General features: G+C 41.7%; 1 protein-coding gene across 2 annotated transcripts; it reads left to right on the top strand.

The window, feature by feature from the left end:
• Positions 1-1,410: 1,410 nt before the first annotated feature.
• Positions 1,411-10,058, top strand: LOC147603681 (homeobox-leucine zipper protein HDG2-like). Of its 2 annotated transcripts, none has more exons than XM_086796238.1 (11): positions 1,411-2,161; positions 2,293-2,504; positions 2,666-2,783; positions 3,125-3,313; positions 3,561-4,046; positions 4,255-4,356; positions 4,721-4,927; positions 6,047-6,221; positions 6,645-6,922; positions 7,221-7,316; positions 9,043-10,058. In XM_086796238.1, exons 1-11 carry the CDS (start codon positions 2,114-2,116, stop codon positions 9,454-9,456), a joined length of 2,325 nt encoding a protein of 774 aa, XP_086652364.1. In that variant the 5' UTR covers positions 1,411-2,113; the 3' UTR covers positions 9,457-10,058. The 2 variants fall into 2 exon arrangements, with proteins under 2 accessions (XP_086652364.1, XP_086652365.1); XM_086796239.1 differs by having other exon boundaries at positions 1,494-2,161; positions 2,263-2,504.
• The last annotated feature ends 1,239 nt before the right edge of the window (positions 10,059-11,297 follow it).

Here is an 11,297-nt window from a genome sequence, read left to right on the forward strand (position 1 = left end):
GAATAAGTATGCTCAAGAGCCCTAGGTTGGATTGGCACTCTTTATCCTAGAAAAGAGGCAATCCCATCAAGTAAGAGTGCTTTTGTCACGTGTGTGCATGTGTACACGCACACAATTGTTGTTCTTGTGTTACATGATAGTTGTGTGCTCATTTGGCATGGCTTCAAGAACTAGGAAAGTCTTGAAAGCAGGGTGGTGGCCCATCGACGCCAGCATTAGGTGTCTTACACACTATTAACTTGTCCTTCCCATGTCAACATGGTGGCAACGTGTAGGTTGTGAAGCCAATGCTATAGGTGTTCCACACTACTTTTTGCCACCTCCCCTTTTAAAATCTCACTATAGGCAAGCTTGGTCTCATTTGTAAAGGCTCTTGTTAGGGGCTTGCCTTAGAGAGAGAGAGAGAGAGAGAGATGGTTGGTAGTTAGCAGTAAACATTCATGGTTTGAAATGAGAGAGAGAGAGAGAGAGAGGTATTGACGTCGGTAGAATGTAACACGAGGGCATATACGACCAATGGTGGGACTTGAACTCGAGAGAGAGAAAGAGAGGGAGAGTTTGGAGTTACAAGTAAACATTCATGGTTGAAATTTGGGAAAAGAAGTCGTACACTTTAGTTATATTTACGGCATTTTTTCTGTTTTTAGTACTAAATCTGGTTACGTTCAAGCGTTACTTTTATTTTGATTGGTTGAAAAAAACCTGTTCACGCGTTACTGTTATTTTGATTGGTTGAAAAAAAGGTTTTTTTGGATCATATATGGATAATGGGATGGTGGAGAGAGAGAGGGAGGTCCACCAGAGGAGATACATAGGAAATCCGTTTTTTTATACTCTATAAATTATTTTGAGAGTTCCGACCTTTTTACAAAAAAAGACCCAGAAAAATTGCGATTTTATGTTAATTCACTTTCGTGGGGCAGGGGGCGGGTCGCTATCGCATAAAAGCGAGGGTTCACGAGCAAACCATGGGACACCTCGAGATCCATACGTTGCATGGCATGCATGCATGCATGATGTAAGAGGAAAGGGGGCGGGGGGGCATGCGCAAAGCGCATGGGTTGTAGAATTAAATGTGAGCAAAAGTCATGCGCCTTGTAGATGCTACGTGAAATGCTTCCAGGCATGAATGGGTCGTGAATAAGCTCGCTCACATCCATCCATCCATCGCAGGCTTTTAAAGCTAGCTGGCAGTGCACGGCTGCCCCCTGACGTGGCACCCTCCCGCATTCATTAGCACCTCCCGGACGCGTTGTTGTTCAGAGCATTTATACCCCACGAAGCTGCATTAAATGCGCGGGAAATCCCATGCCACCGTGCCAGGTCAGCCACGGAGCGACGTGGCAAACCTACGTGGACTGCCGAGTCATGGCGGGGTGGTAAGAAAACCTGTAAACAAAGTCAACAGCCTGCGGCCTGCCCTTTGAAGCTTTTCGTGCGGCAGGTTCAACTTTCCAAAGGGTGATAAGACTAACGTCTTCATTAATAATTATTCAAAGAAGATGCGGTTCCGGTTGATGATAGATGGCCAGATTTGGGCTTAGGTTAGCGAGTTAAGCTAAAGGTGCGATGGTGGAAAAATTGGGCATGCAGAGACAAAGCACACAGGACAGGCCAGTGAGAGGAGAACTCTTTGCAAACACGGTGACAGAGAAAGCAGCAAGCTAGGGCTAGGAAGGAGAGACCGGCTCTTCTGTTATCTCTTCACCTTCGGTCCCTGGGGTGGATGTGGTTGTGTGTGTGCCCGCGCGCGCTCTGTGTGGGTGGTTTTTGTTGTCTTCTCCAAATCCATCTCTTTCTGGTTTGCAGTACTTTTCTTTACAACACACTACACATGACCATGGTGGCCCTCGCAGTCCCTCACCCTCCTGCCGCCATTCCCTCCGATAGTTAGGAAAGAGGATATATTTTCGTATCTCAAATGTTTCCATATTCCAAATAGCTCCTCCCCCCTTGCTGTTACGAACGGTTGCAATGCTAATCAGAGCCCTAAACCCAAAACAGAGCCTACACACAGACCGCTAATTATCATTACATCTCGGATTAACCCTCGATTATGCGGTAATTACTGTATCTTAACAGAGTTTTTGGACCCTCGAACCCTGCTCTGCCAATGTCCAATAAACACGTTTTACCAGAAGGATCATTATCTCTAGCACCGGTGCGTATATAACTAAAAAAAATCCTTCCTTGTTTCTGTGTGCTTCCCTGTTTTCAAGTACAGGGTTAATTTGACCTTCGTTAATTATCTCACGCGGGCAGCTTGCTTGATGGTGGTGATGGCTATGGCAGCCCATGATCTTGGATGTCGCACAGCTTAATGAGGTTAGTGCAGACAGTGGCAAGATGCTGAAGAGCACCAGAGATCAGCTGGATGAGCTAGAAAGCAAGTCCATTAGCAGCGATAACCAGGACGGGGGCTCTGCAGACGAGCAAGATGGGCAACGAAGAGGCAAAAAACGATACCACAGACACACACAGCGCCAAATCCACGAAATGGAAAGGTCAGCAGCAGTAGCAGATGTTAAACAAAAATTAATGGCGGATTAAACAATGCGTTTCCCCTTAGGTTAAACCTTCATCTTTCTGCACTTGGGAGAGCTCAATTATTAAGGGTCTTGGCATGGTTATCTATGCCTAATTTTTTACACTCTGGGGGATGCAGATTGTTCAAGGAATGCCCGCACCCAGATGAGAAGGCCAGGCTCGAGCTCAGTAGAGAGCTTAACCTTGATCCCAGGCAGGTTAAGTTCTGGTTCCAGAACAAGCGTACGCAGATGAAGGTTCGGTAAACTCCTGCTCCCCTCTGTATTCTGGATTAACCTCTTGCTTTGCACTCTTAATCCCTGGATTTAGACTTGGGCTTTGCACTCTCATCCCTGGATTAAGAACTTGGGCTATGCATGTCCATGACTTTTAAGCTCTCGAGTTTTCACATTAATCCTTGCATTAAGTTATAGGATTGGGCATAATCCCTGGATTAAGTTCAGTTTTAGTATTGGCATCAATCTCTGGATTTTGCACCTTAATCTATGGACTTGGCTCTATATCTTGCACTCTCCCTAGCTGTAATTTTGGATTAAGCTCCAAGTTTTGTGTTGTTAATCCGATATATCAACCCCAGGCCCAGCAAGAACGCCAGGACAACTCTTATCTGAGAAACGAGAATGACAAGCTGAAGGTGGAGAATGCGGCATTACGAGAGGCCATCAGAAGCGTTGTCTGCTCCAGCTGCGGGGGGCCTGCAAACATGCAGGAGATGTCATTGGAAGAGCAACAGCTGAGGATGGAGAATGCCAAGCTGAAAGAGGAGGTTAGTGAGGGTAGATAATTAGTGTTCAAAGCGAGATTAATGTGCTGTAATTAAGTCAAAGACGTTTATCGTGTCTAGGCATTGAATTAATCTTCGTTTTGACAGTTTGTGTGTTGCCATTTCACACCTATAGGCTAGGCTAATGCAAGATTATCTCACCCAGGCTTGGTTAAGATCTCATGTAGACCGAAGTAACGATGCTGTAAACCTCTTAGTTAGGCTGAACTAATGTGGTATAGTCATGCAGGTAAGCAGGCTAACAATACTCGCAGCAAAGAGGCCGTCCATAGTGCCTGTAGCAGCAGGAGGAGGCGGAGCTGCAGCAATAGCTTTATCACCGCTGGCTGCAGCTTCGCCACCGACATCATCTACCGAGCTAGGGTTGAACAACATACAAGCGCCGGCGGCGCTGAGCGACCTTGCGGCAGCAGGGCCATCTGTAGCAGAGATTGCGTCGAGGCCTCTTTGTCTGACAGATGCAGAGAAGCGCATGGTGGTGGAGTTGGCGGTGTCGGCCATGGAGGAGCTCGCCCAGGTGGCGCAGGCCGGCGAGCCTCTGTGGGTGCCCGACTTCTCCTCTGCTGGCAACGAAATGCTGGACAACCAAGAGTATCTGCAGCGCTTCCCGCGCGTCATTGGCCCTACCCCTTTCGGCCTCAAAGTCGAAGCAACCAGAGAGACCGATCTTGTCATCATGAACGGCTCCTCCCTTGTTGAAACCCTCATGGATGTGGTATGCTAGCCTTCTTAATCCTCTGTTTTTTCTATGCTAAATCAAGGGATTACAGTCTGTTTGATTGGGTAATGAAAGGATTAGAGGTGCTATCATGCCAGCAGGGATTACAGTGTTAGATTGGGCAATCAAGGGATTAGGTGTGCCATCATGCCTGCAAACGAATTGGATTGTGCTGCTTTTTTCTCAATTTGATGATTTATTGCAGGTTCGATGGACTGAAATGTTCCCTTCCATCATATCTAAAGCCCTAACTGTGGAAGTATTATCAACTGGAGCTGCTGATCCTTATGATGGGGCTATGCAATTGGTATGCGCCTCTAATCTAAGCAGCTGAGAGGGCATTTAAGCTTTAATTAGCCCTAATCCAAGCCTTGATTTAGTGCCAGTACTGCTTCATAAAATGAATTAAATCTTAATTAATGGGTTTTGTAGTCCTAGCTCCGTTTCTAGAAGATCAATTTAGCGCGTGATTAAGTACAATTATCAATACCAGAGATAATTTATCTTTCAAGGAGTAAGTTAGCACTTAATCAAATGCAATGAGAGAATAAATAATGAGATGAACCATTTCAAGTGCCGAGAAGTTGGCTATGGTGCCTACTTGTGGAAGGGCGATTTAGAACGTAAGCAGATGCTAATTTCATGTTTAATTTTAATGGAGTTTGGCACAGATCTATGCGGAGCTACAGCTGCCCTCGCCTCTAGTGCCCACTCGGGAGTTGTACTTCTTGAGGTACTCCAAAATGGTGGATCATTTGTGGGTGGTGGTGGACGTGTCCGTGGACAGCTTGCGTGGGAACCCTCCCCCTTCCTTGCTCAGGTGTAGAAAGCGTCCCTCGGGGTGTGTGATCGAGGAGACTGCCAACGGTTACTCTAAGGTCCGAAGCATCAAAATCTCTCAATTCTTTGTTCCCCTAATGTGCTTAAATCATGATTAGTGTTACTTACTTGTTAATTTTTTCGGTTTGTAGACACATTAAGCAGATCATTAGACACATCGCCAGTTCAATCTAACCTAAAATTTTAGAGAAACTGATCTGATATTAACTAAAAATTATAATGTCAATTAAAGCACAATACAAAATCTGGCTTTAAAAAAAAAAATAAAAATCAGCCAGGAGATACAGTACAAACCCATTTATTCAAGCACCTGAACGTAGGTAGCATTAAAGTGAGTGATTAGACACGTTTTCTTACGTTGGCTACAGCATTCATGGTTGATTCCCATTATTATTTATTCCCAATTTTTTTACTTCAACTAATTACCACTGTTATTGGAGTTAAGGAAATGGGAGTTTTAGCAATTCAGGGCTCGTTTTCCCCATTTTTGTTTTTTTTATTAATCACCACTATAATGGATAATCAAAACAGCTATATCATTAATCACCATTAACGCGAGTAACCTCACCTGACTTGGACGATGATATGTCACTATTCATACGAGTAATCTCACTTTGGGGTCTACCTTTCCTAAAACTTCCAAATTGCGACCGGTAGAGTCTACCTTTCCTAGAACTTCTAAAATGCTCTAAATTTTTACTATGTTGCCACGTAAGAATCTCGTGAAACTCTTCCTTTATGTAATATATAAAGATTAAAAAAAAAAAAGATAAGCAGTCATCTCATGGTAATCAACACGATGAAAAAAAAAGAAAAAAAAGAGATGGGCACTCTTGTAGTCATCTCATGCTAATCAACACGAGTAGGAAAAGTTGATAGTAATTAGGCGTTCATGTAACTGGTCAGTTACCATTGGTATGGGAGTATGTCAGTGGGTCATGGTGAGTACTGAGCAGGCATATAAATAATTATTTCATTTTTTTGGAATTTCACCATGGCCTTTTTGACCCTTCACATGATATTTTATGTGATTAGACACGTCATGTCATAGCTGCATGCAATCATTCAACTGTTCACTCCATTGTTTTTCACCGTTCCTGTGGTGGGTTTTTTTTTAAAAAACTTTAATTTATTTATTGGTTTGCACTGAAGTGCAGGTCACGTGGGTGGAGCATGTGGAGGTGGACGACAAAGGGGTGCATCCGTCCTATCAGACGCTCGTGAGCAGTGGCATGGGTTTTGGTGCCCAGAGGTGGGTGGCCACTCTACAGAGGCAATGTGAACGCATAGCAAGCCTCCTTACAAGCAACACCGTAGGCGGCAGGGAAGCAGGTAGGGGTAAAAGTTGGGACTAAACCAACCAGTAAAAATCTGCGCCATATGAGGCCTGCCTCAAATCAGTTCTCTTATGGCAAGGATGTGGTAAATGAGTCCTATTAAGTTCCCTAATCTGTCATTAGTTGGACCCTGATCAGATTTTTGAAGTTAATAAGTTAATTAAGGGCTGCGATGAGAACATCAGCTTAAAGTGAATCGGGAGTCGTTAAATATACGCTTAATTCTAACCTAGTAAGCAATTCAGTAGTTAATTATAGGCTTAATTCTGCTGTAACCAAATGTCTCGAGGTCGCAACACAGTAAACAACAGGGGCTCAAAACCAGGAAAATCTTTATGTAATTTCTGTTGGACGCAATGATTAGCTTAATGATATACGTTAACGAGTTCTTAAAGAGCGGTTAATTTTGTGTGATTAGTGCTTCCGAACCCAGAAGGACGGCGCAGCTTGCTTAAGCTAGCGGAGCGTATGACCAATAATTTCTGTGGTGGGGTAAGCGCCTCGGCCAACCACACGTGGATCACGCTGTCTGGGACAGGTGGCCCTTCAGATGAGTGCCGCGTGGTGATTCGCAAGAGCGTGGACGATCCTGGCCGTCCACCTGGCATCGTGCTCAGCGCGGCAACCTCCCTGTGGCTTCCGGTCCCCCCAGCTCGAGTCTTTCAATTTCTTCGCGATGAAAGATACAGAACAGAGGTATTTTTTTTTAAGTTTCTATTTTTATAAATTTTTGGTGGGTTGAAAAAGCATCTATAATAGTTTTTAATCACACCCCTCATAATCAAGTTTGATTAAGTAATTCATTTCCATCTGAATCTCTTTTCTGAATACAAGTTTTTAATTTTTCCCTGAATGCAACATTGTACTTTTATTGGATAGTTATGTTAAGTAATTAATTTCCATCTAAATCTTTTCTAAATACAATTTCCTAAGTTTTTTCCTTGAATGTAATGTTGTACTTCTATTGGGCTTTTAAAATTTGGGTTTTGTGTAGTGGGACATCCTCTCCAACATGGGAAATGTGGAAGAAATAGTCCATGTTCCTAAAGGACAAGACCCAGGCAATTGCGTCTCCTTGTTGAAAGTAAATGTAAGTGTCCTCTGTCTCTGTCTCTGTCTCTATCTTTGTCTCTGTCTCTCTCTTTTTTTCTAAGGTTGGTACTGAATTATGAGTTTGGTGAATTTGAACGAACCACCGCCGCTTTGGGAGGCTTAGGTGCCTACCCATTTGGTTAAGATCTCGTTGTCATCTCCTTTTCATTCTTAAGTGTGTATTGTATTTGCTAGTAAAAGGCAACATTTCCATCCATCACTTGCTTTAAAGGTTTGACTCTCTAGGAGATTGACCATTCCATCGATCTAATCATGTCGGAGATAAAAATCAATTTTGCTTGATAGGAACACCGAGTGGTTACATGTTAAGTACTAGGTATTACTAGCCATTATTGTAAATCAAGTTGTTAGATGTTAATTTCTAGGAATTTCTAGCCATTATAGTAAATCTCTTGGGAATAGGTGGCAAATGATATGTAAATGTGATATTGGTGTATCATTTGTCGTGATTACTCAATGTCCTTTTACATTTTATGTTGTATTTTCCATGATAATAGTCAAAAGCCTTGAGGCTAGCTAAGAAGCTCTAGCTTGAGTGGTAATGTTGATAGGCCAAGACGTGCTGTTTAAGTAGTTAGTTGATATATAATACTAATACTAAACATGTAAGTAATCTGTTGTTTAGAATTTTTAAAGGTCAATTATATTATATTCGAGTATGTAATAGGCTCTAGCATGAGTGGTAGTGTCGGCACACCGAGAAGTGCTCTTGAATCATGGTACCTACATATAAATAACCTTTAAAAAAAACCCACAAGGGTGACTATGTTATTTACTAGTCACCTTTCAGGAGTGAGAAAAGATGTGATATGTGTGATACAGAGGTTCCGAGGAAAGATAGGGCTGCTTTAACCTAGCGGGGGGGTTCAATTTATGAAAGATATTATAATTATAATTGGATGAAATTATGAAGAAAATGCTTGTTGAAAATTAAAATTCACTGCATAGGAAAAAAAGTAATTATAATTGGATGAAATTATGAAGAAAATGCTTGTTCAAATTCAACCCCATCACTCTTGATGTGAAGTACAACAAAAAAAAAAAAGAAGTTTTTTTCCATGGTTACACATCCATATCATATGTTATGTTGTGAGTAGTCATAGAGAATTCTAGTGCATATCGTGCTCTACCCCGAGTCTCTATGCAATGATTTTGCCATCCTTTTCACACGTTTCCCACTCATTTGAATTTAAAAACGCTTCAAATAGTAAAAGGGCTTCAAAAAAGAGAGCAACGATTGCGAATTTAACCTTCGAATTATACCTTTATAAGAGAAATTAGGAGCTTTGGATTTGTATTAGCCTCTTATTATAAAATTAAGTCAAACTGCGAACCAGCGGGGTGGCCCTTTCGAATCCGAATGACAGATCACTTGTAGCTGCACGGCACTCTGGTCAACGGTTCAGTACCACAGCACTAGGCTTCCTTTTTAATGGTGAAAAGCCCCTTTATGTGAACCATTAATTATTCATTGCTCTGTCGTGGTGTGCAATGATGAGAAATAAAGTAAGCGATTAACATCCTTTAGTCAATGCTTAGGATTAAATCAAATCGGTGGTCTAGTTAATTTAACTGGCAGGACTGATATATGTTTCAATTTTATCATATTTTGAACCTGGATTTCCTCTTTTAAGTTGAATGATTAATCGATTTCTTTTTGTGGCTTTTTTTTGGGGGGGGGGGGGTGGCTTTTCTGGAGGCAGGCCATGAACTCGAATCAAAGTAACATGCTGATATTGCAGGATTGTTGCACTGACAAGTCTTGCTCCCTAGTGATCTATGCCCCTGTTGATGTGGGGGCAATGGGGGCTGTGCTCAATGGAGGGGATCCAGACATTGTTTTATTGCTACCCTCTGGCTTTGCCATTCTCCCAGATGGGCACATGTCATCCTCCTCCCAACATCACCACCTCTATAACAACAAGGTTATCACCCCAAGCTCTAGCAACAATACCACACCCAGCTCCTCTAGTGGCTCTCTCCTCACTGTGGCCTTCCAAATACTTGTGGACCATGTCCCCACTGCAAAGCTCTCCCTCGAGTCCGTCGCCACCGTCAACAACCTCATCTCCTCCACGGTTATCCGAATCAAAGGTGCTCTCTCCTGTGACAATTAATCACCATCATTAACTTTAACCATCTGCAGGTTCAAATATTATCCTAACCCTCCTTAACTCTAAGTTTAGAGGATTGACACTGCCTACATATTTGGTCCAAGCTTGTGATATACCAAGGCAATACCCTCTTCTAGATGGTTTCCAAGCTAGGCACTGCATCAAAATCATATAACAAGAAGGGCCCCCTTTTCTAGTATTCTTGCTCATCAATTCGGTACACATTATTTGAGCAAGTTGGTACATTTATACTATTCTCTACCTTTACATTATCAGGGGAGTCCTCTCAACCCTTTTACACCATCTAATGTGGCTACCCTTCAAAGTTCTAGGCTTCAATACTAACTACAACAAGGCCCAATCATGGACATGGAAGTTCACAATGGCTCAGAGCCTCCCTATATGATGAGTTATACCCCTCTTGTAAAATTTCTTCAATTTGTATCTTTCTTAGTTTCAATGGAAAGAGTCAAGAGCGAACCATCTATATAGAGTTGCCTTATTATGTATTCCTCCTTTAGCTTGCCGGTCTTATTATACTGGTTCGGGTATTGACTTTCTTCCATTTGGATTATATATGTAACATGGTCATATTTCACACTCAATTTTTGGTTCTGGCTAAGATGTACATCATGCTAGCTGTAAGCTTTTGCTTAGCTTAGCCACTTGCTCCACTCTGAAGTACTGTGAATCAAAGCCATTCCTCCTAATTACAATGTTATTTGGGATATAATTTGGGATAATGTGAGTGGTAGGTGGGTACTACATTTTTTGGTGCCATTATCTACTTAGAAGGTTTTTCTCTTTTGTTGGCTTGAGGGCCTTCTTTTGTTCTTCCCCCTTTTTTTAAAAATTCCTTTTCTTAATTTTCAGGCCTCGTGCACACCTATGTGAATAAAAAAGGGGCGTCACACAGTCTAATTATATTTGTACACGAGGAATTATGTGGCCCTCCGATATATATTACCTTAGTCTTGTGGTTAATCGGAGGCTGATAGGTCAATTTTTAAATAAAAATCTCTTCTATAAAGAATTGTGGATCAACAGCAGTCTTTCTTGTGGTTAATCGCAGGCTGAAAGGTCAATTTTAAATGAAAATCTATTCTATGAAGAAATAGTGGATCAATAGTGTAGCCTTTCTACACAATTGTGGATCAATAGGCTCCTATTGTATAGGGTTGAGTCTACAGCATTGTATAGAATTGTGGGGTTGAAGAGGAGTCAAAATAGACGTCTTTGGTTCAATAAATAGGATCTTTTGGTGTCTCCTATTAAATTAATTTTACCTGCTATTTTAAGGTTGAACACTTCCACTGTATTGCCGTGCACAACTGGAATATAATATTTTGTCGAACTTTTCAAAAGGACAGATTCGCAATATCTTTTTCTATAAAAAAATTCAACCCTACTAACCTGGTGTCCTATTTATATTTAAATATCTCGGTGTCTTGTATTTGGTTTGTCGGTCTCTTTCTCTTCATTTTTTAAATCCCTCTTTTTCACTTTTTTTTTCTCGTAATCAATGTCATAATAAATAATAATTTGCGTAAAAATAAAGCATAGAGCCATAAACACCATATTGGGTCCAGTTTGTTTCCCATGTGTCTCACACACGGAGTATTTTTATTGTGTAGTGGAACAAATTGAAATCAAATTAATTAAACTTATAATGGTTTTTTTAAGTGTCGTTAATTAATTTTTCCATGCTATTAATCAATTAAGGTTGAGCCCTTGCACCGAATAATATCATACCTACCCACCTCAGTAAAAATATAGGCTCCATGGATGGAGAGAGAGAGAGAGAGAGAGAGAGAGAGAGAGAGATTTTCAGGCTCCACATGTAT

The sequence above is a fragment of the Cibotium barometz genome, chromosome 63 (assembly GCF_041138505.1).
Source record: "Cibotium barometz isolate CiBa-2024 chromosome 63, ASM4113850v1, whole genome shotgun sequence".
Lineage (NCBI taxonomy): Eukaryota > Viridiplantae > Streptophyta > Polypodiopsida > Cyatheales > Cibotiaceae > Cibotium > Cibotium barometz.